Raw genomic sequence first — 23,763 nt, forward strand, 5'->3', positions numbered from 1 at the left:
CAAACAAAAAACGCTGACTCTCTTTTAGACTAAATTTACACACAGCCCATTACATTATACATTCACCCACTGTGTTTTCATCAAGTCAAGTCTGCATGAAGGAAATGAAACTCACTTGTGTCTGGCTACCTGCCTGCCAAAACTCTCACCTTGAAGTTGATCTCCCTTTCCTTGCAGCAGGTCACACAGTTCACTAGCACCACCACCAAGGACACAATCACCATCAAAGACACCACCAGGGACAGGTAGATAGAGACAGACAAAGTGTCCCCCGTGCCTTCACCTGAAATGACAAAAACAGAAAGAAAATGTGCTGAATCATTCACATCTATCTCTGGAATTCAAAAATAAATTAGAAGGGAATAAAGAAGAAACATGACAGCTGTGTTAGGTTAGCATAAGTGTGTTTGACAGCAGTACAACACATGAGAAGTGTACCAGTACTTCTAAAGCCACCCACAAAGGTACATTAGAGCTTGACAACAAAAATAAACTGCACAGTGCACTACACTACAACCTCTTCATATCATTACTGTCTTTCTCTTGCAACTCCACTGCAGTGAGAAGAAAAAACAATCTGTACCATTGTGCATGGCATACATTAATGAGTGATTCACCACTTCTCCCAAAATGTTGTGGCAATAAGTGTGACTTCTCAGATGACCTCTATCCCTTATCAGGTATTCAGAGAAGCAGTTGTGGGGGTGTCTGCTGGCCAATCACCAGCTGATAGTGCAGCAGTCGTGACAGCGGGTGTAGATCTGCTCAAGTGAGGATGCTGCTGGCCCAGCAGTTCAAGTGTCAGGGCTGACAGCATCCTCACAACCCACCCACTGTGCTGCTCAGCTGCAGCTCACTCGCTATACTAATGCCAAACCACATGAGCCTCAGATTTAGTTAACCAAATTGTACAAGCTGATACTACAGGAGACAAAAGGATGACGGAGGGCACTATATACGGCATGTATGTGCAGGGCTGTGCATTATCAAATTTTAACTGCAATTACAATTTTAGCTTCCACAGATTAATAAAAAAGAAACATCAAGATAAACAGATTATTGAGACTGATTCTGTTTTGTTGTAATGAGATTATTCCACCTTTCAGCAAGTCTAAATTTGTTTAAGTATATTCAAGTGAATTATGAATAAAGAATATGGAAAACTACTTGAATGAAAAGCTATGTTCCTTTAATTTAAAATCTAATAAGCTGTAGTTAACCCGGGCCCTGACTGATCTGGAAATCTGATGACCTGCATGTCTGATTTCGCAAAGTTGATGTCCTTTTCAAGCCAGATGCCCTTCCTTGTACAAATCCAGGGTTGGGCCTGACAATAAAAGTACACTGGTTTCACCGGTCTGTAAGTTGGATTTCCAATGTCTGTGCATATACATGTTTTAAAAAAAAAAAGACAAAGCTGACCAAAATAACTTTGATATTTGCCCTGGTTTAGCCTTAACAACAGGCTAGAGAAACTGATGGGAACTCAATCGGTGCCTGTGTACAACCGTACCTCAGCACTACAAAAAAGACACACCATGTATTGCTATTTACCATTCATAATTATGTATTAGGTGTTTCTCGCCAACCACCTATCACCTATATTTGTCCAACCAACCAATTCTCATTGCTGTTTGTAAGGTTGGACATGCTGCTAGACAACATAACACCACCTATACTCTTTGTATTTCAAGAACACCTGTATGTTCACTGCATTTCTGCCAAAAGCGCATTCTTTTGTTAGGGTGTGCGTGACTCATACCCACCTTATTTCCGACATGTCACTGCTCATTTCTAACTGTTCCTTTGAATGGTATGACTACTGGTCATTGCATTTCTTGTCTTACTGCCAATGCCAGTGAACAGTCAGAAGACGTTAAAGTCAATCTCTCTCACTTGCAGCTTGAATCATCTTTTATGGATGACAACTTTCAGTTCACACAGAAAGGACTTGCTGAATCAATTTGTTTCATTATGAGGTAACAAATTCACCAAAGTCTAATGCATTTATTTTTATAACTTGAACGTAATCACAGCCACCTACAATCTACCTCAATGTGGCCCGTGAGAGTTGAGAGCAGTGGGAATTTGTGCGAGACACTTCTTCCTAGCCTCCCGTCAATGTTTATTCAGCGTCCCACTGGTTGCGGCTTGTCAGGTACATTGTGTCTGCTAGAAGGACAGTATACACCTACTGAGTCTCCTTCTGGCTACAAAATTTCTGACAGATGAAATTGGGTGACTAATACATCCAGATGACAAACTCACATCTAGGTGTCTCAGGCTTTCACACCAACATGTGAGTATGATTGCAACACACACCTGAACCGATTTGGAATAAATGAAAAATCAGACTTTAGCTAGCTTATCTACATAGTAAAAAATAATTAGTAGGTACACTGCTTTCAGAACTCTCTCAATTTTCTATAACAGAGATTCAAAAAGGTGCTGGAAACATGCATAATGGATATTTGCAGATTCTGCATATATGGAATGTTGTGACATTAACAATCTGTACCCTAAGTATACGCTACATCACAGGTTACAAATAGAGATGGACCGATCCGATATTACGTATCGGTATCGGTCCGATACTGACCTAAATTACTGGATCGGATATCGGAGAAAAATAAAAAATGTAATCCGATCCATTAAATATCACGAAAGCACCTCACAAAACTTGCAACACGCCATAACTCACCTCAGAACGTTAGCAGTATGCATCACGTGATAGAGCGGCTGTGGCATGCGGGACCTGTCGGTGGTCTGGATAGCATTTGGAGCTTCGCTAGCAACCCGGCATTTCATCTCCGACAAAGTTATCCCGAGAGAAGTAAAGCAAGTGTGTAAGTCCATCTCTGAATGTTTGTAAAGCATTCCTGCGTTAAGCTTAACAAGCGACTGCCTCTTCTTGCTGCTACTTCAGTCATGAAACTGCTTAATGATCAGCTGATCGGCTTTTCTGTGCGAGTCAGTGTCTCTTGTTTGTTTTTGGCCCACTTTGCACCAGAAAGAGGAAACCAGCGGCTGAACAACAGCAGCACGTTTAAGCTTGATCAGCTGTTGTTAGAATTTATTTAATATTACTTTCTACTCGAGGATCTTTTTCTACGTAGCTGACGGCTGGTAACTGTGCAGGGGCGGATCTAGCAAAGTTTAGCCAGGGGGGCCGATAGGGCATTAACAGGGAAAAGGGGGCACAAAGACATACTTTTCTTTCTTATTCTCATTTAAAATGTCTAGCTTTTAATAAATAATTATCTGACACCCAAAGTTTTAATTTGATGTAAAATGAATAGAAGTCAATTACTGTATATAGTGACTATTAAGTCTAATATAAATACCCTAGTAAGCTATAGTACTTTTTCCTTTGGGAAGGTACCATCTGTGCAGTCTGCAATTTTGTTGAAGAAAGATGTTGAATCTATTTAATATTTCTTGAAAAATAATTGATTTCTGTGCCTTTTTTTTCACACTGCATCAAATTAAGGTTGATTACGTCGATTAAGCATCATGAGGTGGAGCGTGAGGGGTGGTTCCCTATTTTTTATTTATTTATTTTTGTTGTCGCTGGGAGTTGGAACCCTATTAGTTAGGTTGCTTAATATTTATGCTAAGTACTCTTTAAAATACCAGAATAGGGAGGATGGTGTAGGTTCAAGTTTATTAGATTGATCAGTATTGCTGAACTATGAAATATTTTTTTTTTGCATACAGGTATAACAGAATAGCTTTAGTGTAGTTGTTGTTTTAAACTTGAGTATGAACTTATACAAAATGCAGCAAGATATTTAAAAAACAGTTTTGTTGACTAAAAAACACTATATCGGATTCATATCGGTATCGGCAGATATCCAAATTTATGATATCGGTATCGGTATCGGACATAAAAAAGTGGTATCGTGCCATCTCTAGTTACAAAAGGTTCATCTGGCTATATCACCCACCCCTACAGACATTTAAACAGCATAGCACCATAGTGAAAGACTTTGGGTGCTATCTGACTTCACTATAGGTCAGTTACCACAGTAAAAACAAATGTAAGTCAAATGAGAAATCCAACATCCAATCCAGCACATTTTCAGGTTCAACATTTAACACTGCATTCCGTTTTAAAATTTGAACTGTAAACATGGGCCCAATTTTGGGAGGAAATTAAGTTGAACAGGTGTCACAGTTCATGTGCATGTTTAGAATGTCAGAGGATTTCACAAACATGAAATTGTGATCTGCCCTTGCTCCGTCAGCATGGAAACTGTTGTAATTGTTAGCCGTTTTTGACACATCAATTTTATGCTTAGGCAGTATGACACAAGAAATTGAAAATAAATATAACTGTGAATTAAATTCTGGTGTTCTTCCTCAATGAAACACCAAGGGTAATCAACAGAATGATGATTTGAACCACTAACACCTATCACACTCATCATTTGAGATTATATTTATTTACCAAGAGAAAGGTTTGTTCCTGTTTCTCTGACTGTATGAGTATTTAGTTTGCACATAACTCTCTTGAAAAAAAAATCAGAAAAACAAATGTGGGTGCCATATCATTTCTAGGTTGACAGGTTTGCAATTTCAGGCAAAACAGTGGCAGGTAACAAATTATTTTGTTGAAATAAACTTAAGGCAAGAGCTTGGCACATGAGGCTGTACAGTGGTCTAACTATTTAGTAAGTTCTAATCTGAGACGGGGGAGGGGGGGTATATCCACACAGCATAGGTTGTCAGAGAGTAGAGAAGATGGAGCAGCAATCCCTCCAACTCCCTGAGGAATATTAGATATGATACAGAGTGTCAGCCATGATTGAGATTCATTTAGTGTCGGCCACAGAACACCAAGCAGTCACTGACAGAAATAGAAAAGATGGCTTAATCTGTTCTCTTTACTTATGATCATAATGAAAGTCCTTCATGCACTCTGCTTCTTTTCACTAATGTCTGAATGCCTAATGTTTTCCCTGCTGGGCAGAAAATACTGAACTACAACCCCAAAACTGGTGCAGGTAAACTGAATTCTGTGGCCTCTTTCACTGAGAACTGTGCACAGTTACAATTTGAATCGCCAGTGATAGATATCACGAAGATCTTTGTAAGTCAATGATAGTTGATGATATATTATGATGCAAATAAATTAGCAACAACAGCAAGACCACCATTATGAAGTGCTCTTTCTAAAGGATTACTTCCACAAACCTCTGTGCTTAAGACTGCAACAGAGAAACTGTATCCAGTAAAATATTGATGAGAGGAGAAATTAAAGATTCAATAGCTCTGTAGTGTATTGGACCAGTGAATGTAGCTATAAATGGCATGTGTACTCACAGCTGTTAAATGTAAGGGTTCTTTACCTTGCAATTATCATCACCATCAACAGAACAATGAAGAGGGATTGTTAAGTCTTGAACGTCCAACCAGACTGAAACTTTTTAACAATCAAAAATGTTAAGTGAATAAAACAAGAATTAAACATAATATTTCCTTATAAACACATGCAACTCAAACCTGTAAGCAAACTCTATAGGTAATGCCAGAGATAAATGATTCATATTATATAAAACTATAAGCCTTTAAGTCCATTTATGCAATAGCAATGTCAAGATTGATATTCTTATGTGAAAAGCAAATGACCCATTAACAAGGCAAGTAAAGGCAAAAACCTGACCCAGACAATTCTGGCTGAGGACTCCGTGCTAAAAAGGCATGGTTTTAAAAAGGTGAACAGATGCACATCACTGCATGGTTTAGGCCAACATCCCTAAAAATTATATGAATCCACCAAATGCATTTTTGTGCTGTTACTGTGTCAGCCTTCAAACCAGTCATCCGTACTGCCCCCCAGATGAGAATCTTGTACTGAGACAGAGTGTTTTCTTACTGGGGTTTTCCACAATGCCAAAGCAAATATGTTTCAGAGGGAAATCAAAGTAGCTTTGCCCTATATTTACTTTTCTCAAACCACACAGCAAGCCATTACTATACTAATCTGGATCTAAAAATGAGGCAATCCAGTTCTTAAGGGTTTTATAATATTCTCTAGACCAGCAATGACCTCTAACAACTTTAAAGCAAAACCAAGCTAATGATAAGCTTGGACTTAACAGCCCTGTTTCAGTCGGCACTAAATTATGTCACATCTGGCTATTTTTCAGCCAATGCCCCTTTCTATTTAAATTACAGCAATTAAAATGAGTAGTGGGATAAATCATTGGAACAAATGGCTTTAATAACTCCAAAGCTCACACCAATCCTGTGAAAAACATTCAGCTGTAATTGCGGGTAGCTTTTTGACACATACCCACTACCTGGTTCAGCAAAACAACAGGGTTCCAGGCAGTGCAGGGCTCCCAGAGAGGCTACAGCAGCAGCCAGATACAAAAAAACAGGAGCTGGGTCACGGCAGCGCTACATGGGATCAGTTCTCCTCCATTAGGCTTTATTTGAGTCATAGGTTCATATTATGACTTGGCAGGCCCCACCAAATGACTCAACTGGTTTTTGGGACCAATACAGCAGGGAGCTGCCACCTCCTATTTCAGTTAAACTGCATATTTCAGCAGGCATTCAGGGAGAGGAGGAGTTGACCCATTTTTTACAGATTTCACCCACCGACCGGTGTGCACAACAGTGGATGTCTACTTTTAGTTACACACAAAATGGCAAATGGCACTGTGGCTAAAAGCTTTGGGTTAGTTTAAGGTTCTTCAGTCTGAGAATATCATGAATCAAACGAAAAAACAGAGGCACCTAAAATAGGCTAATACTTATCTCTGTCTGGTTAGGGACAAAACTAAATTTGATTTCCACCATTTAGAAAATAAACAACTGCTAAAGGATAAACTTGCTTATTACAAGCATCTCCAACAGTCCAACAGTCTGTAGTGGTAGTCACTGAGCAGAGTAGTGAAAGGTTAATGACTTGTAGACTAATCAAACAAATATCACCTGGCTATGCCCTACAATTTAAACATTGACATTTTGGTTAAAGCTTAACAACCTATTTTTACCCCTGTTTGTCATGTGTAAACGGAATATCCCTTGCAGATTGGCAAGCCCAAGTCATATTCATAAGAACAATCTCATTAACAATCAGAAACTTAAAGTCAAAACTTTGAACAATCAAATAATCAAGAATTATTATATCATGTGTACACACAGATATAAGTAGACTAGGAAAATGGACCAAAGGACAGGTTGCTGTGTAATAAAATAATAAAAATATGGACTATATTTCATCTTACACTGTACTTTCCTGTGCTATTCGTTATGATTAAGCAAACAACGCTGTTGCTAATCATTAACTTGTAGTGATAAGACTGGAATCTGTTATAGTTACACATTACCGGCGAGTGTTGGTAATGTGCTAGGAAACATGTTGTCAAAGGAGCTTGCAAAGAAAAGCGTCTGGACTTCTGTAAGTTGCTTGAAGACGTTTCACCTCTCATCCGAGAAGCTTCTTCAGTTGAAGAAGCTTCTCGTAGCTTTGTGGCAAAAGTATTACAGCTACTGCTGATTTCTATTTTCTCTTTTTTCTTTTTTTTTTTTGGGGGGGGGGGGGGGGGGGGGGTGCATTTCTCACATTAACATGTGTCAGATCAAATTTTAATTTTAGACAAAGATGACCTTAGATAATTCAAAATACAGTTTTTAAATTATGATTTTTTTTTGTTATTAAGGCAATAAAACTATCCAGGTTTACTTGGCCCTATGTGAAAGAAAAAAAAAACATATCTGTGACTAACCACATTTTTTTCTTCAGATAGCCATGTTCAATTTCATTAGCCACACCCAGGCCTGATTACTGCCAGACCTGTTGAATGAAATCACTTAAACAAAACCTGTCTGACAACATGAAGTAGGTTAAAAGATCTCAAAATGTAACACATCAAGCAAAGATCTAAAGAAGCTCAACAACAGATGAGACACAAAACACTGACATTTATCAGGAAGGGTTAGAAAGCCATTTCTAATGTTTTGGACTCCAGTGAACTATGGTGAGAGCCATTATCCACAAATGGAAAACTTGGAATGGTGGTGAACCTTTTGATGAGTGTCCAGCCTACCAAAATTAGTGCAAGAGCGCATCAACAACTCATCCAGTAGGTTACAAAAAAACCTAGAACAACATCTAAAAAAGTGCAGGCTTCACTTGGCTCAGCTAAGGTTCGAGTTCATGATTCAACAATAAGAAAGAGAATGGGCACAAATGGCATGCATGAAAGAGTTCTGAGGCAAAAACCATTGCTGACCAAAAATAAAACAAAAGATTATTTCACATTTGCCAAAAAGAAGGTGATGTTTTTGAAAATTTTGCATCCTGTAACATCTGGTGTAAATCAAACACAGCATTTCATAAAAAAAACATTATACTAAAACTCAAACATGGTGGTTGTAGTGTGATGGTCTAGGGCTGGTTTGCTGTTTCAGGGCAGCTTGCTGTGATTGATGCAAGCATGAATTTGGCCTACAATATGTGCCCTGAAGCTCAAGCACACTTTAGACGGGACAAAGACCTCAAACACATCAGCAAGTCCACCTCTGAATAGTTCAAGAAAAAAAAAGGAGGTGGTGATGGTTTTGGAGTAACCTATTTAAAGTCCAGATTTAAAACTGATTGAGAGCCATTTGCATGACCTTAAACAGGCTGTTCATGCTCAAAGACCTTCTAATGTAGCTGAATTAAAACAATTTAGCAAAGAGTGGGCCAAATTTCCACAACAATGCTAAAAACTCATTGCCAGTTATTTAATTTTCTGCTGCCAAAAGTGACACAGCCAGTTATAAGGTTTGGGGGACAATTAGTTTTTCACATAGCTCCTTGTAGGTTAGGTAAACTTTTCCCTTAATAAATGAAAAACCAAATTTAACAATTGCAAAATATTTTCTATTTATTTCAGTTATTTTATTTGGTGACCTGAAACATTTAAGTGTGAAAAATATGCAAAAAGAAAAAACAAATCAGGAAGGGGGCAAATATTTTTTTCATAGCACTGTAACGTTTAATGACTGCTCAAAGTATTATGGAATCTTGAATATTCCATCTCAACTGATTATTTAAGAAGATGATTGTTTCACATTTGTATTTCTTTGGTGATTTGTGACTGTGCAAATATGAAATAGTCACATTAGTAACCTAATAACACAGTTTTCTTCCGTTTTTACAGCTGTGTCCTGAACAGGAGACTCTCTTAATTACTACATTAAGTGTTTTTAATTTTTTAATAAGATAGCAACTTTTCTTCAAAGAACACATACAATTCATGAGGCCCCAACCATAACAGGACTCTTTATTTGGGTGAAATATTACACTGTAGTCATCGAAGCAAGTTAGTATTTGTATTTGTATTCTATTTTTATCTTATTGTATATTTATTTTATTCTACTGTATATAGTATTTTATTTTATTCTATTCTGTACAGTTGTGTACTGTATTTATTCTTATTGTATTCTAATTTTTGCCTCATAACTTTTGCACTCTCCACTTCCTGCTGTGACAAAACAAATTTCCCACGTGTGGGACTAATAAAGGTTATCTTATCTTATCTTATCTTAATCAAGGTTCACTTTAGAACCAGAAACATTATTTCCATGCGGGTAGGCCACCATCCACCTTGTTGTGCCTTAAACTTGTTTACATCAACACCTAGACCAATCCCAGTAAAAGGTTAACATCTATGTACCAGGAAGCAACAACACACACATCACTGGTTTCTGCTGTTAAATATTAATCAGAAATAAACCTGCAGCAATAAATTAGTGTTTTTCCGAGAATAGTTAAAGGAAACGTCTGTGTTGATCACTGTGCCATTTGGCCGAGTCGTGACAATGACCTGCAGTTATTCATCATTATTAAACAAACTACGGAAAGACCAGAACCGATATTCTGATAACTCTGTGATCAACCAAACAAACAAGTATGACAACCCGTCCATTGAAAACACTCCTGTCTGGATAACCGGAAATACAGTTCAAGCTAGTGTGTTGTTAGCTTTTAGCTTCGTATTAGCACCAGCTACCAATTTCAGCAAAACATCCTCTCATGTGGACAAACACAACACACTTTACCTGTGAATCGGTTGCCTTACCTGATTTCTGACCATACTGAAGAGGGGCGCCTTCAGACAGTCCCAAAGCCGATAGAAAAATCCCAAAGCTCAGCAACAAAACATATACACGGCGGTTCTCCATCCTTATAGCTTAGCTAACAAAATGTTAGCTACGTGAAATCAAATAAATGGCTGATTTTAAAAAAGGCTTAAGTGTTTTAAACATTGAATAGCAGCTTCGCGTTAGTCTAGGCTACATAAACGAGCACATTTTGTCTGTTTTTGCGTCTGGCTATTCGCCAGCTAACTAGCTTTAGCTATCGATGCTAAGAGTTTCAGCTGACGACAGCAAACGCCGCTACCACACGCAGTGGTCGGGTATCCATGGAGACAGAGGGGGCGGTCACCTTTCGCGGCCTCTCATATTTAGTGTCTGTACTTTAGTGTTGTCTAAATGAACACAACAATGGGAATTTCAATCGTTATAGCCCCTGACTATCATGAAGAACCTCTCCTCCAAAGCGCCATGTTCCTGTACACCGTGACGTCACTGAAAGTGGGCCGTGAAACTTCAAGGAATTGACAGCAGCCTAAACCAATTACAAGGGACAATTCCGTCGCGTTGAACTCCCACAGCCAATCGGGTTCGAGCTTTATTCTCAGTCAGTTAAATCCAGTGATTTGTATCAAAGCTGAAGAAAGCTTTCTGCATTCAGTCAGTCGCCAACCATGTGAGGCACGTAAAAGTGGTTATGAAAGAAGACCTCTCTATATAAAATGTTTATATCTGTGTTTACGGCAAGTTATAAACTACAATTCCTATGTAATCCATAGGATGGGTTATATATGTTATTTTGCGTATTACTTGGAATACTGGTATGAAATTATTTGTAATACAATCTCGCCTGTATTTTAATTCATTTTTTTTAATTCAGCATGTTGTGCTCAAGAACGCATAAAAATCACATGCTCTGTTAAGACTGACTTCATTGCATGTTTTAAAACTTGCCACATAGGTGTAATAAAATCAAGGACAACTACCATTTTCACTTGAGTGTACCTGATTGTATAATCCTTATTAATTTCCCTACAAATGTACTACAATACTACAGCACCAACATAGCAACTGTGGTAGTAAAATAGATAAATTGCAGAAAAATGCATGTTTATGAGGATCAGATGTGTTGGGATGTGAATATGTTCTTACTGTGCTTTGGTCATGGATGCAAGTTCACAAAACAGTATGAATGGGAAAATTATCTGCTCTGATTAACTGATGAAGGGGGAGGAGGCAGTCGGTGGCGTGAAGGAAATCTCCCTTGGTTTGAGGACAGATACGTCAGGTTGCTTCTTGCACTCAGGATCACGAAGCTGTAAGAGAGTGTTGGTGGCTTACAAGCACAAAGCAAGAGCAACGGAGATCTCCAAACCTCACCCGAAGCACGGTGAGTACCACTTTTTCTGCAAATTCAAGTGCAGTTTTTCTGCAAATTCTTTGTGCGCTGATAGCTGTGTGTCACTGTTTTGTGAATCTTTAGTCCTCTAGCTTTAAGAGAGGGGGGATATAAATGTTTAAATGTAGGAAGACAAAAAAAAATAAAATGTTCGGACCTATTTGTGATTACCTTTTCAGTTACCTGCAACTTCCTTTGTGGAAAAATGAATGTGTTTAACATTAGAAAACCATAATCCAATTCACATACGATGCTAAAATGATACCACACAATGAACATTTTTCCTACTGTGGAGCCTATGCTGTTTATAGCTATAATAATTTTACTTTATTGTTAAAATGGTACAGCCCTGCCCTGCTGATAAAAGGTCCCACTCAGCTCTCTTTTTGACTGTGCTGATCAGAAAAATGCCCACGTAGGTGATGATAATGCTTAACCTATCCACAAGTCCTGCTTTTCTTTGACAGTTGCAGCTATCTGGCAGCAGAAAACGCCCTCAGCAGTTCAATTTAGTGTCACTTTGCATTTCTTCCATGCATGTGTATGTGTATCCCTCAGGCAGCCACAGAGGACCATGGCATTTGCAGGGATGTTGAGCAACGAGGACATACAGGCTGCAGTCCAGGCTTGTCAAGGTGAGTCAGACAGCGCACACTAAAACTTACATCCAAGAAAAATACACACTTTGCAAGCATCTAATTGTGAACATAAGAACACGTACTTTACAGCAAGGGAATATAGGTCCATTCACATATACACAGCACACACAGAGGTGCTTATTAAACCCACTCCCACAGGGCATATCTGTATCATGTGATTTTCACAGTGGGGACAGGGTACCTGCAGGTAACCAGGCAGCCATGTGGCAGGAGAGTAGTTTCCAAAGTGGTTGTGTTGAGCATTAACACATAGAACACCAAATCACACAAGCTGTAAAGTCCTCACATCCAAAATTACTTAAATATTTATCTCTAGAAATTATGTCCTCATGACGAGGCAGACAAAGCTCGACTGATCTGATGAAAATCAAATGTCAGCGCTTTCATACCCTTAATTCAACCAAACCCGCCTGTTAGTAATGTTTTAGGCAAAATAGCATTAAGAAGATTTTTGTTTTATTAATCAGAAGTTTTAAACTCCACTGCAGTGTGTGCAAGTCTTTTTCAGAAAAGTCCTTTGAAATTATTTGAAGGTAGCTTGTACCAGAAGAATTCCACTATGACTGTAAATAAAAGGCTTTTAACATTTGCATTAGACCTATGGGCCATATTCATTGTGCTTTGCCTGCTTTAATGGCATAATGACATAGCCTGTAATGGTATAAGACGGTGATGTGCCACAGGGTGTATATTGGTAAATGTCATTGGTTGAAGAATGAAAGTCATCTGAGCGAATGAGTTAATGCGACATGTCTATTCAGTCTCCCGTCGTTCTTTCTTTCTTTCTTGTCATTGTGTGATTGACCTCTTATTCCCATGTGTCTGTTTCTCTTCCTCTCTCAACTGTGTGTGTTTGGTGTGTGTGTCTGTGTGTGTGTACGTGGTCCAACGTAGCTCCAGGCACATTCAACTTCAAGTCATTCTTTGAACAAGTTGGACTGACTGGCTTATCTGAAGCAGACAGGAGAAAAGTGTTTACAGTCCTGGACCAAGACAAGAGTGGATACATCGAAGAGGAGGAGCTCAAGTAAGGATGGAGTGCATGTGTGTGTACGTGTGTGTGTGGCTGAAAGACTTGAGCAGGAGCACATGGTGGTACAGATGGAGTGTGTGTGTTTGTTTGTGCATGTGTGTTACATCTGCAGTTTGTCGTAACTGTCCCTCATGATGGGCCTCAGGCAGAGGTCACTGTATGAATGGAGCAGCCTTTCCGCTTTGCATGAATTGACTGATACATGAATTGAGTGAGTGAGGAGGACAGGGACAACTGAAAAAGGCTTAGAGGTGAAGAAAAGGCATCAGCAGAGATACAGTCTGAACTTACTGCTTCTATGTTTTTGTTTTTTTTATGTCTACCCTTCAGACTATTTCTTCAGAATTTCTCTCCGGGGGCCAGAGAGCTGACTGTGGCTGAAACCAAAGCTCTGATGGCGTCTGGGGATAAAGACGGTGATGGCAAGATTGGAATAGAAGGTGAGTGTTTGTAAAACATCTAGAAGAGCTGTTAGCAGATGTGAAATCAGAGCAATTTGTGCTGAGGAGCTGTCCACCACTTAGTGCTAAAATTCTAGTCTTTAAAAAAAACTGATGCAAATAAACTTCTGCTCTCCAACAAGTTAAAAAAAAAAAGAAAACAAAAGATTTCTTGTTTGTTGAGTCATCTTGCTTAACTGTAATGCTGCATGACAACCACAATTCAACTTTTGGCTGTCTCTGTTTTTCCCCCACACAGAGTTCTGTGATCTCCTGAAGTAAAGAGAAACTACATACACATACGACCGAGGCTGTCTACCCTTGTTCTGAATAATGGATTTGCAATGGAGATCTTGACTTTCTGGATTGTTTCATGCAAAGACCAAAAACCTCACAAAATCTGTACCTGCCTGCTGCTCTCCCTGTTCATGTGATGCAACGTGTATAAGATGTTTAGTAGACAGATGACCAAAGTTGGATGTTAAACATGTTTGTGTTTAATCAATCAGGTACCTTGAATCAATAAATGTGAACAATTAAAGAAGTAAACTTACTCTTTGCTTGTCTTTTTTATATATATATATATATACATGTAAACTTAAATAGATGCAAATAGATGCATTAAGCATTACATACTATTCATTCATATTCAATGACTTCACATAGCTCAGGTCAGGTTTAGAACTGAGTCAAAAATTGCTTCATAATAATTATCTACAACAATCTATTTAGAATGTATGAATTGCATTCTGCTGTTATGTTAATGCTTTAATAAATAATACTAAATTGGTAATATTTCAGAGGTCAGGGAGAAGAAGAAGAAAAAAAACATCTATTTTCACAAAATATCATGTTGCGTTTTACCTCAGTCAAGAAGATGTAGCACTGCTTTATTATGTTTTATGCTTTATTAAAAGTGAAAATGGCAAAATATCTGAACTCTTGGGATTTATAAAATGATATATATATATATATATATATATATATATATATATATATATATATATATATATATATATATATATATATATATATATATATATAAAAAAACACCCAGCACGCCCCTGCGGGCGGTTTATCCTTCAAGCTCGGGTCCTCTACCAGAGGCCTGGGAGCTTGAGGGTCCTGCGCAGTATCTTAGCTGTTCCCAGGACTGCGCTCTTCTGGACAGAGATCTCCGATGTTGTTCCCGGGATCTGCTGGAGCCACTCGCCTAGCTTGGGAGTCACCGCACCTAGTGCTCCGATTACCACGGGGACCACCGTTACCTTCACCCTCCACATCCTCTCGAGCTCTTCTCTGAGCCCTTGGTATTTCTCCAGCTTCTCGTGTTCCTTCTTCCTGATATTGCTGTCATTCGGAACCGCTACATCGATCACTACGGCCGTCTTCTTCTGTTTATCTACCACCACTATGTCCGGTTGGTTAGCCACCACCATTTTGTCCGTCTGTATCTGGAAGTCCCACAGGATCTTAGCTCGGTCATTCTCCACCACCCTTGGGGGCATCTCCCATTTTGACCTCGGGACTTCCAGGTTATACTCGACACAGATGTTCCTGTACACTATGCCGGCCACTTGGTTATGGCGTTCCATGTATGCCTTGCCTGCTAGCATCTTGCACCCTGCTGTTATGTGCTGGATTGTCTCTGGGGCATCTTTACACAGCCTGCACCTGGGGTCTTGCCTGGTGTGATAGACCCCAGCCTCTATGGATCTTGTGCTCAGAGCTTGTTCTTGTGCTGCCATGATTAGTGCCTCTGTGCTGTCTTTCAGTCCAGCTTTGTCCAGCCACTGGTAGGATTTCTGGATATCAGCCACCCCCTCTATCTGCCGGTGGTACATACCGTGCAGGGGCCTGTCCTTCCATGATGGTTCCTCGTCTCCCTCCTCTTTCTTGGGTTTCTGCTGCCTGAGGTATTCACTGAGCACTCGGTCAGTTGGGGCCATCTTCCCAATGTATTCTTGAATGTTCGTTGTCTCATCCTGGACTGTGGTGCTGACACTCACCAGTCCCCGGCCCCCTTCCTTCCGCTTAGCGTACAGCCTCAGGGTGCTGGACTTGGGGTGAAACCCTCCATGCATGGTAAGGAGCTTTCTTGTCTTTATGTCAGTGGCTTCTATCTCCTCCTTTGGCCAGCCTATTACCCCAGCAGGGTACCTGATCACGGGCAGGGCATAGGTGTTGATGGCCCGGATCTTGTTCTTACCATTCAGCTGACTCCTCAGGACTTGCCTGACCCTCTGCAGGTACTTGGTGGTTGCAGCTTTTCTAGCGGCCTCTTCATGGTTCCCATTCGCCTGCGGGATCCCCAAGTACTTGTAACTGTCCTCTATGTCTGCAATGTTGCCTTCTGGTAGTTCAATCCCCTCAGTTCTGACTACCTTCCCTCTCTTTGTTACCATCCGACTACACTTCTCCAGTCCGAACGACATTCCAATGTCATTGCTGTATAGCCTGGTAGTGTGGATCAGTGAATCGATGTCTCGTTCACTCTTGGCATACAGCTTGATGTCATCCATGTACAGGAGGTGGCTGACAACTGCTCCGTTCCGTAGTCGGTATCCGTAGCCAGTCTTGTTAATGATCTCACTGAGGGGGTTCAGGCCTATGCAGAACAGCAGTGGGGACAGAGCATCTCCTTGGTAGATCCCGCACTTGATGGTGACTTGTGCTATGGGCTTGGAGTTGGCCTCTAGTGTTGTACGCCACATCCCCATTGAGTTCCTGATGAAGGCTCTTAGGGTCCCATTGATCTTGTACAATTCTAGGCATTCCAGTATCCAGCTGTGGGGCATTGAGTCATAGGCCTTCTTGTAATCAATCCAGGCAGTGCACAGGTTGGTCAGTCTGGTCTTGCAGTCTCGGCTGACTGTTCTGTCTACCAGTAGCTGGTGTTTTGCGCCTCTGGTATTCTTGCCAATTCCTTTCTGTGTCCCGCTCATGTATTGACCCATGTGCCTGTTCATCTTAGCCGATATGATGCCTGACAGGAGCTTCCATGTAGTACTGAGGCAGGTTATTGGTCGGTAGTTGGAGGGGACCGGTCCCTTCTTGGGGTCCTTGGGGATCAGGACCGTCCGACCTTCGGTTAGCCATTCCGGGTGTCTCTCGTTAACTAGCAGCTGGTTCATTTGTGCTGCTAGACGCTCGTGGAGTGCAGTCAGCTTCTTTAGCCAGTAGGCGTGAACCATGTCGGGCCCTGGTGCTGTCCAACTCTTCATACTGGAGACCCTTTCTTGGATATCTGCCACTGTGATGGTTACTGGATCCTGTTCGGGGAGGTTGCTGTGGTCTGCCCTCAGATCCACTAGCCACTGAGCATTGCCGTTATGGGTTGCGTCCTTCTCCCATATGCTCTTCCAGTATTGCTCGGTCTCCAGCCTTGGTGGTGCTGTTCTCTTATTGTTCCCTTGCCACTGAGAGTACACCTTTGCTGGTTCTGTGGAGAACAGCTGGTTTATTCTCCTGCCTTCTATCTCTCTGGTGTACCTTCTCAAGCGGCTGGCCAAGGCTGTGAGTCTTTGCTTGGCAGTTTCTAAGGCCTCAGGTATGGACAGCTTGCTGTATTTCTTATGCACCTTCTTTGTCGCACCTTTCTGCAACTCCGTTAGTTGGCTAACCTCCCTCCGTGCTACTTTGATCTTGCCCTCTAGCCTCCTTCTCCATGGAGGGTACTGCCCCTTGTGGCTGTTCAACTTGTAGCCAAGCATCTCACTGATCACTGCTGCCGTATTGTAGATCAGCTTGTTAGTGTCGGTAATCGTGGTTGTAGGTATCGTCCGTATATATATATATATCTTACAATTACTAATCAACATTAGTTCAATATTAATTATCACTTAGAGCACAAAACTTGCGTATTGCAAACTAGCCTGTGCATTTAAAGCAGTGGAAGGAAATGTTGTGTGTGGAGGATTTGCTCTTTATGACTTTATAATCTTATGACTCTCCAACCCTCTTCTGATCTGTGTTTTAATCTCAGTTTGCTGCATTCTAATGTGATTATGAGAATAATGAAAATAATGAATAATTATTTTCATTATTTTCTTACATTCTGGATACTTGAAGCACAACCAACAAGGGGCAGTTACACAATGTATTTGGATTCAAATAGCACTTTTCTGGCCTTACTGACTGCTCAAAGTAATTTGAACTGTAGGAGACAGCCCCTCCCAATTGCAATGGAGTTGGTCAAACATGCAAACTTTGCAGACAGGATTTCAACCAGGAACCTTCGTGCTGTAAGCTGATAGTACTAACGCTCAGAAACCCCACTCCTCTAGTTCACATCCTGTGACCGAGCACCATCTCTCATCCTTTTGTGCACCTTATACACATTTATACTGTTTAGAGCTTCCCCATGTTCCATGAACAACATACAATTTTAAACATTTTTATTTTTATATATTTTGGATCACTTTGAGAAAAGTAACCAAATTTCAGGTTAAAATTGAAATGAAATATATGAAATTTAGGGTTCTTATTCTGCTGTCTCCCTCATCACAAAGGGTCGCTCTGCATGTTTGAGTTTGCAGTTTGATGCCGGACACCCTGTCACAATCCCAAAGAGGTTTATGTGTCTCTGGTTGGAATCAAACCAGCTACCTGCTGCTTGAGAGGGTGAATTTGTCACCGTTATATTATTTGATCCAAACAGTATAGGGCTAAGTGTTTTGCAAGAGGGGAACTAGTTGAGAAAAATAAAAGGCAAAACTTTTGAAACTGCCATAGGTTGAAAATTAATCATTCTAAGTTATTTTGTGAACTTGGAAAACTAACTAAGATCAACTAAAAATATGAAACTATCTAGAACTAACATTGAAACTAATAAAAAAAACTAAACAAAAACAAAAAAATCTTCAAATAAAAAACAACTCAAAGGGGAAACAAATCTGGGCAGTAAGTTAGACTAAACAGAATTAAAAATAAAAAGTCAAACCAAAATGAAAATGAAAAAAATATTTAAAAATAACAATTCTACTGCTGATCTACTTTACCATGCAACAATCTCTAGACTTTACAGAGCATGGACCTAAAAAATATCCAGTGAGCAGCGCTTCTCTGGGTAAAAATGCTTTATTGATGTCAGACTTCAGAGGAAAATGACCAAACTGCTTTAAGTTGATAGCAAGGCAACAGAAAAACCTACAGCAGAGTATGCAGAAGAGCATCTCTGAACATAAACCTTGAAGCAGATGAAGCAGAAGACCACAGAGGAGCCGCTCCTGTCACCTAAAACAGGAAACTGAGGCTACGATTCACACAGGCTTACCAAAACTGGACAACAGAAGTTTGGAAAAAGGTTGCCTAGTCTGATGAGTTGTGTCGTAACATTTAGATGGTATACTGTCAGAATTTGGCATTAGCCACGAAAACATGAATCCATCCTTCCTTGTAGCAGTGGTTGTGGTGGTGTAAATCTGTGGGGGATATTTTCTGAGGATCAGTTGAAACACCACAGCCTGCTTGCCAGTACTGTTGCTGTCATCTGAAACTGGCTCCTTTAACATGACAATGATTTCACTCTACTCAAATGGTCACCGCATCCCCATTGAGATTTAGAGAAAATCCAAAAAGGTGAATGAAGAGAATTGCATCATGGATGTGAAACAGACAAATGTGCAGCAGCTGTGCAATGCTATCATATCAATATGGACCAATATCTCTGCAGTCCAACCCAGTATTAGCAAGGTGTGCCTAATAGTGTGTATAATGCAGGTTCTGAGAGAGCCACTGTTTTACTTTATTAAACTGATATCCAGTATTTCCATTAAACATGAAATATTTATGATAAAGTTGCTTCTTCCAATGCTTTTACTTAAAACTGCTTGCCTAAAACTGGGATCTAACCAAAGACCACTACCATGGTTCTGACAGTTAAGAATATCCTCATTTTGAGTCACTGCTGTAGACTCACTAGCACGAGTTCAGTTTGACCAGACAGAAAGAAAAGAAAAGAAAGACTGACTACACAGAACTACCAGACTGAGATCAGCAGTCTTTGGTTTAAGCTTTATAAGGATGTTATTCACAGACACATGCTGGTGTGACTACTGAGGATAGCATGGAAAACTGTCATGCTTGCAATCATACAGCATGTAAAAAAAATAGGCCTCAAAGTCTCAACCCTGATAAGGTGGTGGTTTAGTTTGAAACTCAACACTTCGTGAAGAGTTCAGATGAACCTTGTGTATACTGTGCTGTAGCTTATACACTAGGTATAGCTAGTTAATGTTACAGGACAGCATATAGGCAGAAGCTGCACATGTCTATCATCTGAGACCATCTTGCCTGGTGTTGCAACTTCAGAGGCAAGAATAGAAAGCCTGACACCAATAAATAAGAAACTCTTAATAATATAAGGAAAAAAGATTGCATTTATGTAAAATAACCTGGAATTTGTGTAAATCTAGTTATAAGTCGCCCAAGAGCCACAGCCACTCTACAACCACGAGTATTAAATATTGCTGGAAAGATTTATCATAAAACAGCTCTGTTAATGGACTGTATGGACTCACTGTGGGTTTATATAGCATGTGATTGGAGTATATGATGCCAGAGAAAACACGGTAGAAATAAACACTATCAGAAGTCTAAAAGGCATAGGAGAAAATGGCTCTGTGATCATATTGACATGGAAATCAAAAATAAAGGTGTTTTAAAAGGCAGTCCTTTCCAGTGGTCTTCTCTTCATAGTGAAGGCTTATAGTGACGTTAATAAAGGTTATCCTGTTTAAAGTAGGAAGTTGAATTGGCTGGTGTTCCTTTACATGGTTCTCACAAATCAAAATAAGGATGACCTGCACCCTCACATGTATCAGTTCCTTTAATTTAAGCTCGTAGAGGAAACGTTCTGAATCAAAATCAGCATGCTGGCAATAAATCATATAGGTGCAACATGACCAGTGAAGTCGGGTAGCAGCGGGCATGCTCGAGTTACACATGTCTAGCTATAGGCCTCACTCACACATGGTAGCATCCTCATTTGTTCACCTAAAAATAGGTCTGGACTACTAGACACATTTTTTCGAAACCCATGGATCTTGGTACCTGATACTGGGACTCAAAGGTCTGTAAATGGTGTTGCTCAAGGATATATAAGAGAGAGGGAAAGGGGATTCGTGGCATTCACTCGAGTCCGCCTAGGTTTTCACTCGCCTCAACTCAGCGCAAAGGTGAGTGCGGGGATGCGGACGAACGCCACACCGACTTCTACACTGGAAGGGGGAAAAGGGGATTCAGACAAGGAGATCCACGTGGACTATAAACTATAGAGAGAATTGGAACAAACATAGCCAACAACTTCATGGACCACAGGATAATTCAATTAGCGCGCAAAGGAGGCCAAAAGATTTCAGAAGAGCGCCGTTTGTGGATGAATATTGTTATTTACATTATCTCTTTTAACGGGATAAAAGAAATGCTATGATAACACACCTAGGGTTATTGGCGCGCTTGACGTCACTGGTGCTTTGTTTATTTGTGTCAGTGATTCATGTCGCCGTGATTTGGTCTCTCGGTGGAAGCATCATCTATTTCGTGCCATAGCAGCAAAACGCTTTGGGATACACAGTCAGTGCCGTGTTGTGATTAAACATCCGGAGGCGAAGAGCAGCTCTTAAGAGTAGTTGTTTATATTAATCGGGACGGGTAGAGCTGCATGGTAGACTTTGGATTAAGGAAAAGAGTTGATTCGTGACCAACATAAAGTAAAAGGGGGCTTTGCTTTATTGTGGATTAATCCTTGTTTAAGCTTTTGACCACTAATGTCTGATTTGACCCTTCCTGTGTTTTATTTATGATTACTCACATCATATAGTTAGGTTCACTGTAATGTAGTCAAAACAAAATAGGTCAAATTGTCCAGTTAAGTTGGAGAATTGAAAAATGATCTATAATCCAATAGTATGACCACTGCATAGGACTTATAATGACCATACTAATCCAGTTATCTTGTCTTTTTTCCCTCTCTAAGATTAAAAAATGGCCTTTGCTGGTGTCCTCAATGATGCTGAAGTGAAAGCAGCTCTGGATGGCTGCGCAGGTGAGCATTCATTATCATTATTTCATCAGACAGTGAACAAGCTGTTCTAGTTTTTCATTATTCATGTAACTTTGTTGAACATTTTACTGCTATTTGATTCAAAACACCAACAAGTGATGCAACTTGGCTTCAGTCAGAAAGCAGTAAAGTCTCAGTTTCACATTGTGTCGTATAAACAGTCACAGTTATCGTATTGCATCAACAATGAAGTCCTGACTTGTGCTTGCGCAGACTTGCTGGGCGCTAATTGAGTTAAAATGTGTGTTCTAGCTGCTGACTCCTTCGACTACAAGAAGTTCTTCAAGGCCAGCGGCCTGGCTGCAAAAACTGCCGATGATGTGAAGAACGCCTTCAAAATCATTGACCAGGACAACAGCGGCTTCATTGAGGAGGATGAGCTGAAGTAAGTAATTCCAGCAGTTCACACTTAATGCTGGCATCTCATACTTGCAAGCCTAAGTGGTCCAGAGTATTCACGATCTTATCAGTGTGATTTGTGTCATTTATTTATAGACTTGGGCTTTAGTCTACAAGCCAAATAATATAGTAACTATTGCTAAGGAAGCCCCCAAAAAGAAGCTGTTGATGACTTTCTTATGGATCATTTGGTTGACACATCAATTTAAGTCTTAAAATCTCACACATGAAAACATAGAAAACCAAAGGGTTCACAAGAAAATAATAAATAATAACTGCTGCTTTTTATTGTCCACACGCCAGGCTGTTCCTGCAGAACTTCTCTGCTAGTGCCAGAGCACTCACTGACAAGGAGACCAAGGCTTTCCTCTCCGCTGGTGACAGTGATGGTGATGGCAAGATCGGAATTGATGGTGAGGGTTCTTTGTGGAGCATGGTGCACTTTCCTACAGATCTTTCAGTTTAGCAGAACACATCATATATATGAAGTGTTACCCGCAGAGCCTACATGAATCAGATGTTAGAAACAAGCTTAATTTTTTTAACATCCATTGACATACCCTTAGTCAGAGAATGGCTCCTGTCAGTTTAAACTATACCACTAACCTGAATCCACTTTGTTCCCAATACTAATGGCAGTTCTATTCTACTTTCACAGAGTTTGCTGCCCTTGTAAAGGCATAAATTTCCATTGACCAAGATCCATTTCTTTTCATGGAACTGTGAACTCCTTGCAAGATTCACTAATCATCAGCTGAAAGAATATTTTTTATACCTTATTTATGAGTTGCCTGTGGACTGTTTCTCAACATGGAGCACATATTTTACTGATACCGTTATTCAGATGTGTTAAATGTTCTGAAAAAATGACTTGTGCAAACTGTACAACATCATCTGCACTTTTTGAGGAAGAGTGAAAAACCAGGAATAAATACTCTTTTGGTGTAAAGTCATCTCGTTCAGGTCAGTCGTTTTTTGCATGGTCAACCAAAACCCTCTCTATTCACACAGACGTAGCTATGCCAACACAATGGTTTGAGGAAGTGGCCGTTTCAAATTAGTTGTTGATTTGCCAGGGTGTTTGAATACTCCAGAGGTGTTGAGTGACGGTCTAAACAACATGCCCAGCACTTGTTTGGATAATTGGTTAATGAGATAGTGGAGTGTGGCTGGACTCTGGCCATGGACTGGGAAATGCTGTGGGAATGGGCCCATGGGGCTTTGCTCACATGCTTCTGGGATCTTAGGGAGGTTTGCAATGGATAGCTGCCACGCTGTCTCTTCCAAGGTCTCCTCCTCCACCAACTGCTGCATAGTCAATTAAATGATGTGCTGTGGCAACAGGAGTTCTATTAACAGTCACTGTTGCATCAGCAGGAACTTTTAACACACTGAACCCACTGTACAGTTGCACATCTACATCAGCCGAAGGTCTTTAATACATTATTTAACTTCTATCAGCACCTGGTGTGTACCTCATTTTGAGGAAGAAAATATTCTATATGCATAAGCCTGGAATGGAATTTTGAACAGCTCAGTTTCCATATTAAAGTCAAATTACGATCCCAATGTAAGCTAAGAATTCAGCATTATGTAAACCTCAAGCCTATCAGATGACGCCATAAGGTTATTATTGTCTAACAGCAGGGGAATCAGAAATAGTCTGA

At 40.2% G+C, this 23,763-nt stretch overlaps 3 protein-coding genes across 4 annotated transcripts in view; 2 read left to right on the forward strand and 1 right to left on the reverse strand.

Annotated features, from left to right (window-relative positions):
* The window catches only part of lmtk2 (lemur tyrosine kinase 2), a 33,462-nt gene extending 22,881 nt beyond the window's left edge, over positions 1-10,581 (reverse strand). The window contains exons 1-2 of the mRNA XM_080904224.1: positions 10,086-10,581; positions 150-283 (exon numbers count right to left, since the gene is read on the reverse strand). Coding sequence (XP_080760350.1) covers positions 150-283; positions 10,086-10,188 — 237 coding nt within the window. The 5' untranslated portion in view covers positions 10,189-10,581. The remainder of the gene's footprint in view (positions 1-149; positions 284-10,085) is intronic.
* A 767-nt stretch (positions 10,582-11,348) lies between these two features.
* Positions 11,349-14,160, forward strand: pvalb5 (parvalbumin 5). Its single transcript, XM_080904506.1, has 5 exons — positions 11,349-11,491; positions 12,059-12,135; positions 13,054-13,186; positions 13,523-13,632; positions 13,892-14,160. Exons 2-5 carry the CDS (start codon positions 12,075-12,077, stop codon positions 13,912-13,914), a joined length of 327 nt encoding a protein of 108 aa, XP_080760632.1. The 5' UTR covers positions 11,349-11,491; positions 12,059-12,074; the 3' UTR covers positions 13,915-14,160.
* Positions 14,161-20,665: 6,505 nt separating this feature from the next.
* Positions 20,666-23,049, forward strand: LOC308410852 (parvalbumin alpha-like). 2 transcript variants are annotated; one of them, XM_080904502.1, is made up of 5 exons: positions 20,666-20,810; positions 21,611-21,679; positions 21,950-22,082; positions 22,400-22,509; positions 22,755-23,049. In XM_080904502.1, exons 2-5 carry the CDS (start codon positions 21,619-21,621, stop codon positions 22,778-22,780), a joined length of 330 nt encoding a protein of 109 aa, XP_080760628.1. In that variant the 5' UTR covers positions 20,666-20,810; positions 21,611-21,618; the 3' UTR covers positions 22,781-23,049. The 2 variants fall into 2 exon arrangements, with proteins under 2 accessions (XP_080760628.1, XP_080760629.1); XM_080904503.1 differs by lacking the exon at positions 20,666-20,810 and adding an exon at positions 21,130-21,207.
* Positions 23,050-23,763: the final 714 nt, after the last annotated feature.

The sequence above is a fragment of the Rhamphochromis sp. 'chilingali' genome (assembly GCF_963969265.1).
Source record: "Rhamphochromis sp. 'chilingali' genome assembly, chromosome: 15".
Classification (NCBI taxonomy): domain Eukaryota; kingdom Metazoa; phylum Chordata; class Actinopteri; order Cichliformes; family Cichlidae; genus Rhamphochromis; species Rhamphochromis sp. 'chilingali'.